Here is a 20,106-nt window from a genome sequence, read left to right as displayed (position 1 = left end):
CACAGTGGACAGTGTAGTCTGAACAAACAAGTGAATATCTAAGATGTTGTCACGTGCAGATGAGGTAACGGGATAGAGTGGCAGCCAGAGGGGTACCGCTTCGGGAGGCTGAGGGGGCCCTGTCCGGAGGGGGCAGATGGGTGGTGAATCTTTCATTGTATTTTCCAGGGTGGCATTAACACAACTGTGCTCTATGGAGGTATCTACGTGAAATCCATCATTCCTGGAGGGCCAGCTGCCAAGGAAGGGCAGATCCTGCGGGGTGAGGGATGGAGTCATGTTGGGAACTGCATTCTGTGGTATGATCCTGGTCTGGGAGCTACAGCCTCCAGGCCTTGCCCCAGTCTCATCCTAGACTTCATGCAAATGATTGCCTCTCCAGGTCTTGGTTTCCTCACCTGGGAAAGGGGCTGATTCAACCTGGCCTACCTCCATGATAAGTTAACAAGGCGATGAAATGTTTGTAGTGGTGCATTGGGAAGTATAAGGTGATTTTAAAATAGGAGACTTTAAATAAGCTTGTTGCTGTTTGACCTTCATGGGAGAAAGTAATTCTTCCCATAGAGGACAGAGTGTGCATTGGTGACCCCCACTTCAGTATCCAAGGAGGACAGTGGCAAGCCTTCTCTCCACCCTTCCTCATGTCCGGTGCTCTGAAGCAAGGGGGTGATTTTTATTGCTCTCCAAAATGGCAGGTTGAGCCAGAAAGGGCACCCAGGATCTTAGCTATCTCTATTTTCCCAAGAATGCTGCTGTCCTTGGCATCAACCAGGTCTTTTTGACCTGTTTTGAAATAAAAGAAGAACATCCTGGAGATATAAATATTACCCCTAAGTGACTTGAAAGTACTTTCAGAAATGGTTTCACAAGAAAACAGGAGAAAGGATACGCTTATACAGAGTTGGCTCAACCCCTCTGTGAGCCAATAATAGAAAGATTTCTGTATCATTGATCTATAAAGGTGTTCAGAGAGGTGGCTGGCAGCCAAGCCCTGTCGGGGCTTCTCACAGCTTGGCTTCCTGACCCTCCTTGAGGCTGCGTGAAGGGTGCTGGGCGGGGGCCTCCAGCAACAGTCATTCCCGCAGCCTCAGGAGCTCGAAGACATGACCTTTGTCCCCCTCCCAGGTGACCGGCTCCTGCAGGTGGATGGAGTGAGTCTGTGCGGCCTCACCCACAAGCAGGCTGTGCAGTGCCTCAAGGGTTCTGGGCAGGTGAGTGCCCCATTAGCAGGGAGTTGTCTTTCTGCCCTCCAGAGCTCTCTTGGACAACATCAGAAGCTGCGGTTGCCTCTGGGTGGGAGGCGGACAGGCAGGAAACAAAATAAGACTTTCTTCTTTGTCTTCTTTCTCTTTCACTTTTCTATGGTGATGTGAAAGCCAGGAGGAAGCAGACAGATTTCCCAAGCAGAATACCTCACCCCCTGCAAAGAACCTTGAAAAGCTGCCTTTCACTGGCCTCGATTCTGGAATCAGACAGCTACACAGGGCTGATGTGGTGGATGACTTCTCCCCATTGGCTCTGGCTCTGGTTGCCCCCTCACACCTTCTGCTCCAGCCCAGACTGGCCAGTGCTTCCATCTGCCCTCTGGCCCTGTCACCAGCTGGCCTTTGCACTTGCTGACACCCTCGCCCCAGTTCATGCTATTCCCATCAACCTGGGTAAATTCAGGCCCCACTGTCCTGGGATTCTGATCACAGGGAAGTAGAAATTCCAGACACCCGGAGCCAAAAGCACTGGCCCGTTATGGACTCCTTATTCTCTGCAGTGCCCAAGCAGCATCTGGATGTTACCATACTGTGTTCAGTCCTCTGCCTGAGGGTGGGAGCCTTTTCGTGCCTCAGTGTCCTAAGCCTCAGAGCTGGCATTGCCCTCTAGGTAACTGGGGAGTTGGCAGAGACGGAAAGGACTCCTGTGGGCCCTTCTGGCAAACGGAGGGAGCACAAGGGCCCCTGTTTGCTTCCTTTCCCGAAGCAGTCTTCCGGTTTGCAGTGAAATTTACTTTTGCTGGCTACCTTGGTTGACCTATCTTAAGAACAGAGTCGTAATTTATTAGCACTCTCTGCTCTTCAGACTTTTGCTAATGAACGTGGTCAGAGAAGGTACTTCTTGCTTGCTGCCGGCGGCAGTGACGACAGGTAGGAATTGTCACTCTGGGATCATGGGCATGGTGCTAAATGACAATGGCAGCAGAAGGATGTTAGCAGGCCCAAGTCCCCTGAATGGAAGCTCGACATTTCTAAAAAGCTTCCAGGTGATGTCTAGCCACTTGTCCCTGAACTATGCTTTGTGTAACAAGAGTATAGAGTGTGTAGGGAAGAAGAATGGAAAATCAAACCAAAAGAAAGGGGGAGGCCAGAATGGCAGAGGTCTGGGATACCCTGCTAGGTGATGGGAAACGTTAGAGACTTTTGATCAAGAGTGCTGCATGCTCAGTCTGTGTCTTAGATCAACCCATGGGTAGCCATGGTGGGGAGTGACCTGAGGAGGAGAAGATAGGGTCCAGGAAGCCAAGTTAGCTGGAGTTTGCCACAGACCAGTTGGGCACTGGCAGCAGGAGAAGAAATGGAGGAGGGGGAGCCCTGGGGGAGATGTTTCTGATGGTGAACAGATAAGTCTTAGGAATCAGATGGGCATTTGGGGGGCAGAAGGGGGTAAGCTGGATCCCTGCAGGTGTGGCCCCTAGGAGGTTAGTAGAGGGATGGTTCCATGTTCGGAGAGAGCAGATGCAAGGGGAGGAATGTTTTAGGCAGAACCAGGAGGGGGTAGTAAAGATGAGAGAGAGGAAGAAGATGAATTTGACCTTGAATGCACTGAAATGGAGGTACATGTGTTATCTCCAGAAACATTTGTCCGATAGGCAGTTGAAAATATGGCTCTGGATCCCAACAAGTGGGCTAGATTGGAGATTTTAATTTGAGATTCAAATGAAGCAGCTATTGGAAGTATCAGAAAATTAAGAAGCATTTGCAGGGTGAAGGGAGAGCCTGCTGGTTACCATATGAAGTGCAAATGGAGTTTGTCCAACCATCTTCTAGGTTGCAAGACTGGTCTTAGAGAGAAGAGGCCCCAGGACCGCCCAGCAGTGTCCTTCTGCTAAGGACAGGACGGGAGATGAATGCAGGGCTGTTTCCTTGGCAACAGCCTTGCCTGGCAGGCCCTCGGGCTGTGTCTCAGCGACAGATGGTGAGAGGAGAGAGAATTGAGTGTTACTATTGTCATGTCATCCTGTGCTCCTTTTGAATTCTCAACTCAAAAGGGAAGGTACGAAGGCCTCCTCTGGCTTCACAAAAGATTGTGAGCATGATGCGGCTGGTGTTCGGATGCAGTGGAAGCCAATATAATGGAATATGTTTCTGGAAAAAAAAATGCATTGTTCCAAAATGATTGCCAAGCATAATTCTCCCCTGTGCCTTCTGAGGTTTCTCGATCAGGTGCCTGAATACGTGTGTATAAATCTTTAGGAATGAAATTGGAATGAAAGGGTCAGGCATTTTCTGACCAAATCTCTACCTTCTAGCCAAGACATTCATAGCAAAAGATCTGGGGCGTGCTGAGGCAGGCTGGGAGGGGAAGGTGCTCAGAAATCTAGCCTTGTTATCAGCATCATGTGAAACAGTAAATGTCCATCAGTTTGCAGGGACATCATGGCATATCTTCCAATGGGCTGCCTCTCTGCACTGCCCTGTGATTTTGTTTTTCCTGCTAGGAAAACATGTACTCCTTTAGCATTTCATGATTTGGAGCTTAGCCACTTTTCAATCCGTTTTTAGAGATTTTCCTGAAGGTGTGAGTCAGGTTGGATGCAAGGTAACCGTAGTGAGCAATGGGGTTGGGAGGAAGGGAACACGCATGACTAAGACGAGTCTGTTTCCTCTTTGATTGCTCCTCTGCTCACTCCAGGGAGGCCCTTCGACAGACTCACTATCAAATGAGGTGAGGGGGTCTCATGGCAGTGTGGTGAAATTGGTCATATGATACACTGGCAACTAAAAGCCTCGGGTGCTTTCATTCTTGTCCCAAATTAAGGTTTATGAGTCAGGGCTCTGTTCTATTGATTCATTGCCAACTGAGTCGAAGGCAGACTAGGAGAGACCCAAAGGCCTCTGGCTGTTAGACTAACGAGGTTCCCAGAGCTGTGTCCATCTTTGCTGCCCAGAGGCAGCTGTTTCGTCTTATGGTCCGTCCACATGGCTAAAGAAAACATTTCCATAGAATTTACCAGCATTTTCTCCAGAGTCTAATTATGCAAAATTTTGTTTCAAATATACTAAAGTGATTGAGGTTCTCAAGGAGTAATAGGGATATATATGAAATAAGTTTTATTAAGTGATAGAGGCATATTGTGTATGTCTATAAACTATATCTTTACATATAAACCTTGTGGATTATCTATAATTGTTTTGTCCAGTATGGTAGCTACTAGCCACATGTGGCTGTTGAGTACTTGAAATATAGCCAATCCAAGTTGATAAAATACATATTTGGTTTTTGAAGACTTAGTACATAAGAAGGATGCAAAATATCTCAACACTTTTTTTATATTGACTACATGTTGAAATGGTCATATTGTAGATATATTGGGTTACATGCACTGTATGATTAAGTTTATTTTAGCTGTTTCCTGTTACTTTTTAAAATGTAGCTATTTGAGAACTGAAATTACACACGTGGTTCACATTTGCAGCTCACCTTATATTTCCACTAGGCAGCACTGATCTATAATAAGTATAATGGACTCTCATAAAAATTAGCAAAATGAAATCTTTTCGTGTAAAACAGAAATAATTCATCTACCTGACAGTTTACATTTTAAGGCCAATTTCATGCAGAATCTACTAAGGGATTTATCTTGTCCACATCCCACCATACAGGTCCTAAGTTTGAAGTCACTCTGAAAAAAAATGCCAGTGGTTTGGGATTCAGCTTCGTGCAGATGGAGAAAGAAAGCTGCAGCCATCTAAAGAATGATCTTGTGAGAATTAAGAGACTCTTCCCAGGGCAGCCAGCTGAGGAGAATGGGGCCATTGCAGTGGGTGACATTATCCTGGCCGTGAACGGAAGGCCCACAGAAGGCCTCGTCTTCCAGGTAGGAGACCATGCAACCCTGTGTGCACACTGACACCAGCCATGTTTCTTTCAGGCCCACCCACCATAAGGAATACTCTGGGTTCTTGAAAGTCACACCTGGAACCTGGATCATACAAAGAGAGCAATTGGTGGAACATTTTCACATTTAATTTTCTGTCTCAGTTCTTGCATATCTGACCTTGAATAAGCCTTGCTTCTAATTAGGTTTATAATGAATCCGAAGATAAAACCCTGGCTCTGTGCTGGCTAAAGCTCTCCTAACATTCTAGGAGGTGGGTATGTGGGCTGAAGAGACTGCAGTGGGTCCCTTTCTGCCCTTCTTCCCATTTCTCTATTAAATTTACAGATGTTGACCTGCAGTGTTGCATCAGTTGTCCTGTATATATTCAAAAATGAAATTTAAAAAAAGAGTAAAAAGTGGACACTTTTCCCAGCGCCTAGGTGGCTCATTTGGTTAAGCATCTGACTCTTGATCTCAGCTCAGGTCTTGATCTCAGGGTTGTGAGTTGTTGCCCTGCACTCGGCTCCACACTGGGTGTGGAACCAACTTAAAAAAAACGTGGACACTTCTCAACGCTTATACCATAATCTCATTGGAATAACTGTGCATATCAGTCAGGGTCCTGGCTGGAAATTGAGTCATTTGAGGAGAGTTTAATAAAGGTGTGAGCTGGTTGTTGGGAAGCTCAAGAGAGATGTGGAGCCCTGGAGCCGGGAAGAGTGGGCGCAATTATCCATCCACCCCTCCCAAGTCCAAAGACATATGGGAAGGAGCAATTATACGACCCGGGAAACTGAGAGAGCTGGTGAAATGGACCTCATGACATGAACTGTGACATTTGCTGAGGGACCCGGCCATTCTGCGACAACCCCATGGGGAGGAAAGTGGGGAAAACAAACACCCACCTCTCTCTCCTCCCAGCTCTGATCCCTCCCTATGCTTCCATTGGCTGAGTCCAAGAGGAAGCACCTCCCTCTCCTGTCTCTGATCCCACCCATGTTCCCATTGGTGGAGCCCAACAGGAAGCCAGTCTGCGCAGGCCCACCTCCTGAACACAGAGCAAGGTGGGGAGTGGCTCTGGACTGAGTGGTGAGGGCTGGAGATTCCCCAGGACAGCATATGCTGGGGTGGCAATACTTTCATCTATCTAGTTTGTGAGCCAAGAACTGTTTCCTGAGAACCAGTGCTGGGTCAGCAGCTCTTTGAGGAGCTAACGACGCAGAGGCAGGCAGTTCATATGTTCTCAGTGTTTGTAGTGGGGTGGGACAAACAAGGAAACAGAACTGACTGGAAAACAAGTGTTACGGGAAACAACAACGCTTGCCCCAGGGAACTGGGGAAAAAGAAAGTGCTTGCCGCAGGGAACTGAGGAAGGAAGCACGTTCCGTGGAAGTCCATTGCTGCTAAAGGGGGGTATTAAGTGGCGTCTGGATCAGCGGCTCTTGAGTTGGAATGATATTGCCTTTCAGGGGATGTTTGGCAAAGTTCATATACATTTATGGGTGTCACAACTAGCAGGTGCCACTGGCATCAAGGGGGCAAAGACCAGAGATGCCGCTCAACATTCTACAATGAACAGGACAGCCCCCACAACAGAGAGTTATCTGGCCTAAAATGTCAGTACTAAGGAGACATTGAGAAATTCTGGCTTAGATAGGAAATAGGAACTCTCAAGGCACCTTGAAGCCCTGGGATCTGAGACAGTGGGTTGGAGGAAGAGGCTCAGCATAGTTGGGGCTCAGGTTGTGGGAGCAGCGGGAGCAGGTGGGAGAGAGAGAGTGGGCTAAGCAAGGCAGTGGCAGGTAAGAACAGATCCTGCATGCTGCCCTGCAGAGCTTGTTGAATGTGAGATGACCTGGTCATATCTGCATTGTGGAAAGAGCGCTCTGGATCACGATGGAGGTGGGGAGGTGGGTGACACTGGAGGAGGAAGGGAGCAGAGGAGGGCACTGCAATGACACAGGTGAGAGGTTCCGAGTGCCCGAGCTGAGCAGTGGAGGAAAGCTCAGGGCCAAACGTCAAGCTGTAGAGACTGGGGTGGTGGAACGTACATGGCCGATGGCCCCTGAGATGGGGGGCTGCTGAGAGGAGAGGGAGGTTGAGATGATGAAGACATTCTCTCAGTGAAGAACACATATGTGTATTGGCAAGTGCTGCCATGAAAAGACCCTGGGCAGACCAGGGCCCCTAACAGCCCAGCATGGTGGCATTGCCTTCATGGGGACCCCAGCCTGGTGACTTTGGTGTCTCTCACTTTAGGAAATCAGGCCCATAGCAGTGTTCTCCAGAGTTCTCTGGAGCCGAGAAACAGATCAAGGGAACAGTGCCAGAGAGATAGTGGGGAGCACATAGGAGGAGATGCCACAGCCATGCCACGCCCACATCCAACCACAGATTCTGGTTTCTCATAGGAGGTGCTCCATTTACTGCGAGGGGCCTCACAGGAAGTCACGCTCCTACTTTGCCGACCCCCTCCAGGTGCACTGCCTGAGGTAGACCAGGGATGGCAGGTAAGCTGCGGTGCCCTCTGGTGCCTTCAAGCACCCCTTTTCTTTTTTTTTAAATTTTTTTATTGTTATGTTAATCACCATATATTACATCATTAGTTTTTGATGTAGTGTTCCATGATTCATTGTTTGTGCATAACACCCAGTGCTCCATGCAGAATGTGCCCACTTTAATACCCATCACCAGGCTAACCCATCGCCCCACCCTCCTCCCCTCTAGAAACCTCAGTTTGTTTTTCAGAGTCCATCGTCTCTCATGGTTCGTCTCCCCCTCTGACTTACTCCCCTTCATTCTTCCTCTCCTGTTATCTTCTTTTTTTCTTTTTTCTTAAAATATGTTGCATTATTTGTTTCAGAAGTACAGATCTGTGATTTAACAGTCTTACACAATTCACAGCGCTCACCGTAGCACATATCTTCCCCAATGTCTATCACCCAGCCACCCCATCCCTCCCACCCCCCACCACTCCAGCAACACTCAGTTTGTTTCCTGAGATTAAGAATTCCTCATATCAGTGAGGTCATATGATACATGTCTTTCTCTGATTGATTTATTTCACTCAGCATAACACCCTCCAGTTCCATCCACGTCGTTGCAAATGGCAAGATCTCATTGCTTTTGATGGCTGCATAATATTCCATTGTGTATATATACCACCTCTTCTTTATCCATTCATCTGTCGATGGACATCTTGGCTCTTTCCACAGTTTGGCTATTGTGGACATTCAAGCACCCCTTTTCTTGTCTGGTGGGTCCTGAGAAACCTAACTTTGTTTTAGGTAGGGTTCAATGCCATCTTCCTCCACCGGGGCAGGGAAATAGCTGGCCTCCAAACCTCAATTAGTCTGTGACAAGTTCATGAGATCCCATGTCTGTCGTCTCCTTGCCCTCCCTACTCTGCCTCTACAATGTTTGAATCTTCCTGTAGATAGTTATATGTTTAGATCTCGTTGGTGAAACTTCTAGACTCAGGCCTTCTGGTGGCCCAAGCATCAGAGAGGGGAAGTCAGGAGCAAGAATAATAATACAAAATCAGACTGAGGAAAGGTAAGAATTTCCATTCTGAGGAATGAAATGGAGAACAGGGTATGTATCCACTTTCCTAAAGTATGAATTAGACATGTATGGTTTAGTCCAAAGGAGAGGCAATGAGATCGGGAAAATTAAAAATTTTTGCCTTGATAATTATATTAGTGTGTCCAGTGAGATAGAATCAATAGGGTGTGTATGTGTAGGGGTATGTGGTTGGGAGGGGAGGTTAGGATATGGGCTCACATGATTGTGGGGGCTGGCCAGTCTAAATTCTGCAGAGTAGGCTGGCAGGCTGGAAACGTAGGGAGGGGTCCATGGTGCAGCTTGTGTCCCAAGGCAGACTGGAGGCAGAATTCCTTCTTCCTTGGGGATCTCAGTCTTTTTCTCCTAAGGCACTCAACTGATTGAATGTGGCCCACCCACATCACGGAGGGTCATCTGCTTTACTCAAAGTCTGCTGATTTCAGTGCAAATCTCATCTGAAAAATGCCTTCACAGAAACATCTAGACTAGTGTTTGACCACACATCTGGGTACTGTGGCCTAGCCAAGTTGACAGATAAAATTAATTGTCATAATGCCACTGGTTGGGTCCCGGGACACAGACGCTGTAGCAGAGATTTGAGTGCCAGAGATTTATGGGGCCTGCTCTTGGGAACAACCCCTGTGAGGGTGAGGGAGGCAGGGCTGGGTGGAAGGAGAAGTTAACGTGGTGCAGCTGCAGCAGGGGCCTCTGCTTATGCCACAAAGAGCTTTGGAGCTGGGATGGCAAGAGAGCCTGTGCCTTTGCACTTACTATCAACCAGCACTGTGGTGTGGGCTGCCCCAAGAAAGGGGGCCGGGCTTTGCCTGAGACAGCTCCCTTGAGCTGAGCTGAGCAGGATTCTTGGGGAAGGGCTAGCTGTGAGCTGTCAGTAACCAGCATTCCCGGCAGCTGGGGGATGGGCCTTCATCCTGGGGAAGCATCTGTGTGGGCATCCTGTAGTCACCTGCACCTGCTCTGCCATGCACCAGCTGTGTGGACCTTGGGCAATTGCCTGACTTCTCTAGGCCTTGTGATTTCTCATTTATAAGATGTGGATAGAGTTGATCGCTCATCCCTGAGGTGACAATCACTAGAGACATCACAGAAGATTTTGTGATCCAGATCCTTCTGATTCTTGGACTCCAAGAGGTCATTTGATACAGACTTTGTGAGAAAATTGCCAGGGAAAGGAAATCAGAAAGCTGCCAGTTTGGAAAAGAAGGTAGACATGGCAGTTGTGTTGGGCAACTGACTGGGATGTGAGAAGGTCAAGCTTCACATGCATAGAGATCAGGCCGTGGGGCTTGTGCCCTGTGCTTTTGTTGAGATATCTAGGAAATGCCAGGAAAAAGTGGTCCTTCTGTTCTGGAGAATGGCTCTACCTAGGAGGGCCCAGAAAAGTCCAGTGGGAGGGCTTGGAATGAGGCATGGTGGGCATGCTTTCTCTCTGTTTATACTTGAGGGCCAAGTGGAAGAGAAATTTTCATTCATTCATGTGGCTTCAGAGGTCAGATAGAAGACCAAGGAAGGGAGCCTTTAATTCCTAACTAGAATAAAGTAGTCATGGAAAGGAGGCAGCCGTACAAACATCTGGAGTAAGAAGATCATTCCAGGCAGAAGCGATAGCAAGTGTGAAGGCTCTGAGACAGGAATGAACCCGGATGTTCGAGGGACAAGAATATAACAGGTGTGGAAGGGGAGAAGCTGTAGAGGGAGGCAGGGGCCACATCATGTAGCACCTTGTAGATGTTGGCAATGTGCTGATTCCATCTTGGTGGCAATGGGAAGCCACTGGGCTGGAAGTGGTGGGAGAGTGAAGGGTTAGGCAGGAGTGTACCCTCATCTGGTCTATACTTTAGAAAGACCACTGAGCTGGAGATGGACTGGAGCAGATAAGCCAGCAGTCATTCAAAGAAGCCATTGTGGCTTGGACTCAGGTTGTAGCCAAATAGTTGGTAAGAAGTAGTCAGATGTAGGAGGTAGAGCCCAAAGGATTAGTTTTGGCTTAGATATGGTCACATGGAAAGAGAGCAAAGTTTGGCTTGAACAACTGGTTGAATGGTGATACTACTTGCCAAGGTAGGGAGTGCTTGGAGAGTGCAGTTTAAAGTACGTGTAAGAGAAGCAATAGTTCTTGGCAGTAAGCAAAACTGAAATGTCTATGGAATAGCCAGTGGAGATGTCAATTAGGCAGGTGTTTGTGGAGAGTTGGCATGATATCAGGGCTGGAAAAGGTGGCTTTGTGAACTGTCAGCAAATAACATTATTTAAAGCTATGAAATGGATGAGATCACCTTGGGAAAGAGTGCAGGGAAGTAAGCTGTGGGACCCCCCAACATTGAAAGGTCCGGTTCAAAGAAATGACACAGCAGTAGGGGCCTGGGAGATGGTGGGAAAACAAGGGAGGGCTGAGTTCAGAGTGAACACATTCAAGTAGAGTAAGTGAGTAAAGGATGCTCTCAAGAAGGAGGAAGAAACCAACTATGTTGCATGCTACTGAGAGGTAGAATGAGCCGAGGAGAGAGAATTGTCCTTGGCTTAGAAAGATGTAGGTCACTGGAGACCCTGAGCAGAACTCCTTCAGTTGAATGATGGAGACAGAAGCCTGGGTGGAGTGTGTGCAGGGAGAAGCGGGGAGACAAAACAGAAATAATGAGGATAAGCATGCATTTGAGGAGCTGAGAAAGGAGTGGCTGGTCTTTGGAGGAGGTTGGGAGAGGGATGCGGGCTTGTTGGTAGACTTTGCTGTGAGGAGGTGAAGGATTCTCATCTGAATGTGCCCATTTTCACTGTGAAGTAAGAGGCAAGGTCAGGGGAGTGGCTGAGGAGAGAGATGAGAAATAATGGAGAGGGTAGAAAGAATGGGAAACTGACTTCACTAAGAAAGTAAAGAAAGATTATCTGGAAGTCTTGAATGCCTGTTTGACACCTGTGCCCATACACGTGGCATTAGTGTCTAGAAGCAGCTACAGAGCCCACATAGGGTGTCCCTAGGGATTGGAGTTCACATATGGCCCCTGCGTGTCACACAGAACGGAGGCAAATAGAAGCACATAATGCAGAATGGGAGCTCGGAGTCTTCTTTATTTTTAAGTGTGTGTTTGTGGGGCAGAAGCATGGACTCTTAGCAGAGGAAGAGGGTGGGGGTGGGGGATGGGGTGGTGACAAGGTACCATTGACTGGAAGCCTTGAAGAGGGTGAAGGATCGCTGCAGAGTGAGCACTGGGGGTGATGAGGTGGAGGAAGGGGAATGGTTGAACATGAGATTGTGGAGGTCTCCCTAGGGGTAGTACAAGAGAAAATATAACTGCTCTTACTATTTATTTTTTATCTCATCCACTTCAAATTATAATGTTTGGTATGTCCTTTATAATTTGCATTGTATATCAGCAGAGTCATAAGAGTTTATGACTTATAATTAAATAAAAGTGCATATTTGTGGGGACACCTGGGTGGCTCAGTCGGCTGAGTGCCTGCCTTTGGCTCGGGTCATAATCCCAGAGTCCTGGGATCGAGCCCCATGTCAGGCTCCTTGGTCAGCAGTGAGTCTGTTTCTCCTTCTCCCTCTGCCCCTCCACCTGCTCACTCTCTCTTAAAAAAATGCATATTTGGAAGCATATCCCCCCTCATTTTGAGGAATGGGCAATCAGCAAGGTGAGGAGCCTGCCGGGGTGAGTGGCCGAGTAGCAATTTCTTTTCTGCTTTGGTGAGGATAGGGATGGGGGGCCAGCCCTGTCTAGCTCTCAAGTCCATGTGTTCCTACAACGTCAGGCATGTAGGTCATGGGATGGAAGTGCTAAAAGATAATTTTCGGGGAAAAGTAAACTCATGACTCTCACATAGATGTAAAAATGAATATATGTTAAAGATTTTATCTAACCCATTCAATAAGGGAACTGGACAGATGTTAAAATTGGTTCAAAAGAGATTTCAAAGAACAACATATTTGTTTATAGAGATTTATGAAATAGCTCAAAACAAAGAATACATAGAATCAGATAACCCGGAAGGTTGTGCTATAAACAAAGCATAGTTTCTACTGAAGTATAGATTTTTTTTTTCCTACAGAAAGGTTGTTCCTACAGCGTTAGTGTGCCACATTGTGTCATCAAAATTAGAACCTACTAGGCCCAACAGGGATATAAGCAGTTGTGGTGAATCAAGTAATATTTGGATAAGTGAGGAGGAGACCCAGGGCAGGGAATCCGGATGGGAAGGGGGCTGGGGCTGTGAGAATGAGCCATCATGAATGAGGACAGATGAAGACAAGAATTTACAAAACTCATTTCTTACTGGAAAGTGAGACAAAGCGTCATTGTTACTTTTGTTTCCATATTTTTTAAGTTTCTTTTTAAATTTTTATTTATTTATTATTTTTTTTAACTTAAAGTGTCGGTAGTTAACATACAGTGCAATATTGGTTTCAGGAGTAGAATTCAGTGATTCATCACTTACATACAACACCCAGTGCTCATCACAGCAAGGGCCCTCCTTAATACCCATCACCCATCTAGCCCATCCCCCACCCACCTCCCTCCACCAATCCTCAGTTTGTTCTCTGTCATTAAAAATCTCTTATGACTTGTTCCCTCTTTTCTTTTTTTCTTTCCCCCCTTCCCATATGTTCATCTGTGTTCTTCCTTAAATTCCACATGAGTGAAATCACGTGGTATTTGTCTTTCTCCCAATGACTTATTTCACTCAGCATAATATACGCTAGCTCCATCCATGGCATTGCAAATGGCAAGAGTCCATTCTTTTTGATGGCTGAATAATATTCCATTGTTTATATATACCACATCATTATCCATTCATCAGTTGATGGACATTTGAGCTCTCTACATAATTTGACTATTGTTGATAATGCTGCTATTAACATCGGGGTGCATGTATCCCTTCGGACTAGTAGTTTTGTATCCTTTGGGTAAATACCTAGCAGTGCCATTGCTGAGTTGTAGGGTAGCTCTGTTTTTAACATTTTGAGGACCTTCCATACTCTTCTCCACAGTGGCTGCACCAGATTGCATTTCCACCAATAGTGCAAAAGGGTTTCCCTTTCTCCACATCCTTGCCAACACCTGTTGTTTCTTGTGTTGTTAATTTTAGCCAGCCTGACAGGTGTGAGGTTGTATCTCCTTGTGGTTTTGATTTGTAGTTCCCTGATGATGAGTGATGTGGAGCATCTTTTCACGTGTCTGTTAGCCATCTGGATGTCTTGTTTTGGAAAAGTGTCTATTCTTGTCTTCAGCCCATTTCTTGACTGAATTATTTGTTTTTTGGCTGTTTAGTTTGATTTTTTTAAGTTTTTAAAAATATTAAAAAATAATGCTTACATTATTTTTCCAATGCCCCAAGCTAAGGGGTTCAGAGATGGTTACTTGTGTCATCTAGGGCCCAGTGGGAGCTGGGGTCCTGACAAAGGGAGACTGACCCAAGAGCCCATCTCTTAACTGCTTTGGCTCACAATCACGTGAAAAAAATGATTTTTTTTAAAGAAGCACATTTTAGATTTTGCTTAGTGTGCACCATGGATCTAATAACCCTGAGCATTTCTTTTAATAGACACCCGTGCTTTCATCAGACAAAGAGTTCACCAGGGCAACTTGCACAGACTCAGAGCAGAGCGCCAGTCTGGATCTAGAGGATAGCCGGAGGAACAGTGCCTCCGCAGACGGAGGGGAAAGCCTGGGTCTCAGGCCAGAATCTTTCCAAAAAGCCACCAGGGAGGCACAATGGGACCAAGACCTAGAGAGACCCTGGGCCACTTCCTTGATGCATCCTCAGGATTCCCACCCTCATTTATGCAGACTTCAGCAAGAAATGGATGCATCAACATTGGCCACCTCTTTGGAAAAGGATATGAGGCAAAACTGCTATTCAGTTTGTGATATCAGGAGACTTGAAAGGTAAGAATCACCACATTTGCAGATACTTGGTATGTATTTCATTGCTAGAAATTACAGTCAAGCAGTTCATAACTGTGTTCAGGTGCTTACTGGGTCCAGCACTATTCTAGGCATTCGACAGTGGTGTGTGTGTGGGGGCGGGTGTGGCAGAAGAAACAAGCATAGGGTCTGGAGCTGCTGCAACCACAGTTCATGAGCTTTTGGGAAAGCTAACCCCACCCAGTGGTGGTCCTGTACCCTTGGTGCCTACGGATGGCAGGCCTCAGGTGTTTCTCCCAGCATACGAACCTTTATGCTACATCCTGCATGGCTTTTTTTTTTTTTTTTTTTAAGATTTGTTTATTAGAGAGAGAGAGCTGGGGAGGGAGGGGCAGAGGCAGAGGGAGAGAGAGAATCCTCAAGCAGACTCCCGCTGAGCACAGAGCCCTACACGGGGCTCAATCCCATAATCTTGAGATCATGACCTGAGCCCAAATCAAGAGTTGGAAGCTTAATCGACCTAGCCACCCAGGTGCCTTCCCGCCCCCCACCCCCCGGGGGCCTTTTAAAGTATTGTGGTAAGAAAGAAGTTCCCTTGTATGTATCACCATTTTTATTGCTAATATAATACTTGACAATCGACGACAGCAGCTTAAAAAAAAATCTATGTCTTTAAAAACCAGACTGAAACGTTCATTTTAATAGCCATTTTTAACTTAGCCGTCATTTTGTTCTCATCCCCCACAAGTATTTCCAGTCTTCCAACCTATTCTGATGGGAAACATTCTCTTTGATTCAGTTTGACAGTACTCATCGCATAGACTCAGGGTGCATGGGAACCTGTTAAGAACAGAGAAAAGGGTGCAAATACTGAGAAAGTGTGAGGTACTGCTTTGAGACATGTGCTAGCTAGATTCACCGGCACAAAGCAGGCAAATAATGAGGAACGACGGTTTGTGTGTGATACTGGATAAACTCACTGCTGTGAAATGACTCTTCTTTGTTGCTCATCCTAGAAGCCTGAGCAGGGCAGATCTATAGGGCCTGGTAGGGGACATGAAGCAGCTGTGTAATGCAATTAGGCAAGGTGAGATCTGTGACTAACAGGAGCCAGGTGTACATTCCCTAAAAGCATTCAGGGGGCGCCTGGGGGGCTCAGTTGGTTAAGCATCTGACTATCGATTTTGGCTCAGATCATGATGTTAGGGTCGTGAGCCCCATGTCTGGCTCTGTGTTCAGCGGAGAGTCTGCTTGAGATCATCTCTCCCTCTACCTCTGCCCCTCCCCCTGCTCTCTCTCTCTCAAAATAAATAAATAAATAAATGAAAGCATTCAGTTACAATCTTTATAAGAATACCATTCCAGCCAAACAAAAACTAACTAGTGTACAAAGTAGAACAGAATGGGTAAGCACATTCGTCAGTGGTATTCATTTTCATTGTCTGAAAATGCATAAATAAAAGTGTATTTATAGTTTCTTACAATTGCATTCTAGGCAGTAATTGATATACTTGGTCACGTGATAAAGGAAAGAACCTCCAGAGCTTAATACAAGGACAACTGTTAGTGTGATCTTATAGGAAATATAAAAGGAACTGTACTTCCTTATAGATTTTCCAAAGGTTTTTGGATTTTTAAAGGTTTTACTGCCAGATAGTTCAGGATGATGGGCAGAAATCCTGAGGGTTGGATTATTGGATTATAAAGTGACTCTGGATTTAGCTTCAAGCCTGCAGTTTGACTTGCCATGTGCCTTTAATCTAATATAGTTATCAGTTATTAACAATAGTTCTTTTTTTTTTTTTTACTAATTATTAGTTTAGTTGCTGTTTTATTCATGGAGTCACAGAATCTCAAGGTTGTTCAATATAAAAATGATCTAATTCAATCTCATACCCCATGCTGAAATCTGTTCTATAACATCCCCAGAGTACGGGGCCTGCTTTTGACTGAATACCTCCAGGGATGCAAAACTTGCTACCTCTTAAAGTGGCCCATTTTATCACCATGTAGTTGTTGATCAGAAAGTGTTTTCTTATATTAAGGTGAAATCTGTTTTAACGCCTATTTCTTCCTATCTTTTTGTCGTTATTTTTGCAAGAAACACCACATTATTTTATTTTTCTGAATCAAATTAAATTTGGCTTAGTGTTCCTACTTGAAAGGGTATACCCAATGTCCCAAATATGCCATTTTTGGAGGGGGTTGCCTCTTCTAGAGTTACATGAGAATCCTGAGGGCTTTCCAGAACATTCCAGTGGAGCTTCTGATAATCAGTTGGTCATGGTTGCTGCCCCATGCTTGTTACCCAGGCCAGTGTGGTCCATGGAGCCATAGGCGGGCAGCCTTACTATTTCTCTGTCCTGGCTCCATGGCCAACACCTCCCCCTTGTGCTTGGCCTCCCTGTGGTGGTCCTGGTAATGACAGTGCTCTGCCTCCTCACATTCCCAGGCTTCATTTTTGCTGTTTTCTTCCCCCCACTCAGGAACCCTTCTTTCTCTCTGAAGGAAGGACTCAAACCATATTAGCTTCTCCTCTAACGAGACATTAGCTTGTTCTGCTGCATACATAGTGACTGTCCCCTATAGGAAGAAAAGCATGGCACGTGCCCAACAGTTCCCGAACACTTTCCCCCAGCTCCTCGTGGGATTGTGGCTCTTTGCAGACTCCTCCTAGAAGTAGCTGCGCCTCAGTTGTGGGGTGGCTGTCCCAGGCAACTACCTCTTTGTTTCTGGCATCTGTGAGTCAAGCTCTCTTTCTGCAGTTTGGAACCAAAAGAGCACGGACTTCTTGAGCATATAGCCTTGGTTTCAGCTTTACCATGTACTAAGTGTGCCTGGAGTGTTGACTCCTCTGAGCTCGAGGCTTCTCAAATGTCAACAAAGAGCAGACACTGTGCAGGTCAAAAGAAAGCACACCTGCTGAGTCCTCGCATGATCCCTGGTGCGCCATGGGAACTTAACACAAGTCACTTTCTTTCGCTTTCTTGCCCGCTAAAGGACAGGTCCCTTCAACTAAAATACCCAGCAGATTGCCAGAATTTGCCAGCTGCCAGGTGGCTACTTCCTAAAGCCAGGTAGCTGCCGGCACCCCAGCAAACCCAGAGTGTTCATGGAGAAGATGACATTTTACTTTTCCTTCCTTGTTTTTCTCTTTTACAAAGGTACATCTGGAGACTCCGCTGTGTCACGGGAGATGCTTATAAAGCAGGCTCATAAAGCAGTACCGTACATTTTCATAGAGGAGGGTTAGAATTGCGTGCCTGCCAGATTGGAGGCTTAGCACTTGGCTGGTGTCGCATCTTAGGCAAGGTTCGTTTCTAAAGTTAGGGCCTAAAGCGAAAATCCCATCAAGTCACGTTACCCTTGAACATCACTTTGGAAGGCATGATGTTCTTTGCTCCCCTGGTGTGGGAGCAGATAGCTTTTTCTTTGGTTGAGCCTCGGGGGGAGGGCCTTGCTGTCTGCCAAATGCTTATCTTTATGTGCTGGACTCATAGGAATGAATGGGGATGGCAGATTCAAGGCCTCCATGTGTGTTCATTCCTGGGCTTATGCTCATGGAGTGGAAAGCTGGTTATAGCAGGATGGTATAAGCTTATTTCTCTCTCTTTCTTGCCTAGCACATATAGTTAAATTCAGATAATTAAAATGCAGGTAGTGTCAGCAATTATCATTTAGTGAAAGTGATGTTGTAAGTCTTCATGGTCATCAAGAATACAAAATGAAGCCAGAGTCCTTGAGACGAACCTAAAGTTACTGTATACCTTCTGGGGCGGACGCTGTTCCTGGAATAGCAAAGGGTGAGTAGGAGGCTACAGGTCTAACCCAACAGCGGCTGCCATGCCCGCTGTGACATCAGCATGGCTGGCCGAGGCCAGAAGCTGCCCGATGAGTGGGCTGTTGTTCAGAGAGGAGGGCACAGGGAACCCCTGTGAGATTGGAGCGTGGCTGGGGGAAGCGAGTGAGGCAGGTGCCTGGCCAAGAATGGCGGAAGTCTGAGAGCAGAGCTAGGGCAGGACTGGAGCCTGGGCTGCTTCAGTTGGCTTCTCTCTGTACACTTACAGGCTCCCAAGCCCCAGATGTGCCCCAGCCCCCTCCCCAACCACACATGGCCAGGCACATCACTCCAGTAACTCCTAAACACTGATCTTCAGCTCAGGATTGTCATGCGAGCTTCAAACTCAGCAGTCCACTGGACTTGCCTCCTTGATGTCTTAGACACACTGCAAGCTCACCCTTGGGGCCACCAAACCCCCTCAGACACTCTGACACCTCGCCTTGTGCAGGGAGCTTATTAGAGAGGTTGGAGGAGGATGGTGGCGGGAGGTCAGGTGTGAACAGTCAGGCACTGCGGTGCCCAGGGCATGTGCTTCTCCTCTACCTGTGGGGGGGGGGGGCGGTAGCGGGCTGCTGCTGGGGGCAGGGGTGGGATGGGGTGGGGCACAGCGTGGGCCTGGGCAAGAGGCTGGATTTCCTGTTCTTTGACAAAACTTCCACAGTATTCCCTTCCATTTTTATAAGAAAATGCATTTTCTACGCAATTTGGTCAAGTGCTTTAAGGTTTTAAACTGATTTTCCCTCAAAGTGCTTGGCGATTTTAAAATATTACTTTCTTAAAGTGAGTGTTCCTCTTCAGTCCCAGTAGCACACAGTCTCCTTTTTTATGCACGTGAGTGCGCATCTGTTTACACGCAACACACACTTACGTATACCCTGTAGGTCTCATGAGCAGAAATAACGTCTTTTTGATAGTGAGACTCAGGTGGGGACAGACACTCTAGTTCCACTGGGGAGGAGGACCTACCCTCTGGGCGCCTGGGGCTTGGAGCTCTTGAGAGGCACCAGAGCTGAGTTTAAAAGGGGCATTTCGGGAAAGGGAAGAGGGGAGGGCAGGCGGCACGTCATAAAGCCAAGCTGTTGCTTCGGGTGTGGGGAAGGAGGCTGATAAATGGGGATTTGTGCATTTGATGAAAAGCTAAACCTGCATGCATTTCTTTTAGATTTTCCTCCTCATCTTCTCTAACCGGACTTTCGACAGATATTTTCTGAGCCCGTTCTCTGCATGCTTGAAGCGCTGTACAAAGTGCTCTACCATCTGTCTGCACTGCTTTTTCTGATCAGAAAGCATGTGGGGTGACCTTTGGGCAGCCCCCGAAAAGTGTGTTCTTCCACTGTTGTCTCTGCATCTTCACCACCGGACAGTGCACCTCACTCACCAGTCTACTGCCTCCTGTGTCACACAGGGACTAAATGTCACTCCAGCTGGCTGCCTTTACAAGTAGGATCTTTCTCAGCACTCCAAAAAGGATTTGATACTTGCACAAAGTGCTTTGAAGGTCACCTGCTTGAGTTGCTTCCAGCCTCCTGCTTTGGCCCTTTCCCTCTAACCCCTCTGTAGAAATCACAATCCTAAATCCTCTCGATGATAGCCCCTCCCATTTACTGAGGACTCACCCTGTGCCAGGAGCCATGGACGGAAGCATCAGAATTACATAATCTAAGCATCCCAACAATCTTATAAATTTCTCAACCTTCCCATTTTTCAAATGAGAAAACTGAGGTCCC

General features: G+C 46.8%; 1 protein-coding gene across 1 annotated transcript in view; it reads left to right on the top strand.

Annotated features, from left to right (window-relative positions):
* The window catches only part of FRMPD2 (FERM and PDZ domain containing 2), a 91,537-nt gene extending 71,785 nt beyond the window's left edge, over positions 1 to 19,752 (top strand). The window contains exons 23-29 of the mRNA XM_027594556.2: positions 169 to 262; positions 1,126 to 1,211; positions 3,036 to 3,183; positions 4,872 to 5,086; positions 7,501 to 7,599; positions 14,216 to 14,559; positions 19,542 to 19,752. Of these exons, the coding sequence (XP_027450357.1) occupies positions 169 to 262; positions 1,126 to 1,211; positions 3,036 to 3,183; positions 4,872 to 5,086; positions 7,501 to 7,599; positions 14,216 to 14,559; positions 19,542 to 19,590 (1,035 nt within the window). The 3' untranslated portion in view covers positions 19,591 to 19,752. The remainder of the gene's footprint in view (positions 1 to 168; positions 263 to 1,125; positions 1,212 to 3,035; positions 3,184 to 4,871; positions 5,087 to 7,500; positions 7,600 to 14,215; positions 14,560 to 19,541) is intronic.
* The last annotated feature ends 354 nt before the right edge of the window (positions 19,753 to 20,106 follow it).

Source organism: Zalophus californianus, chromosome 15 (genome assembly GCF_009762305.2).
Source record: "Zalophus californianus isolate mZalCal1 chromosome 15, mZalCal1.pri.v2, whole genome shotgun sequence".
Classification (NCBI taxonomy): Eukaryota; Metazoa; Chordata; class Mammalia; order Carnivora; family Otariidae; genus Zalophus; species Zalophus californianus.
This window is presented reverse-complemented; position numbering and strand designations above follow the sequence as displayed.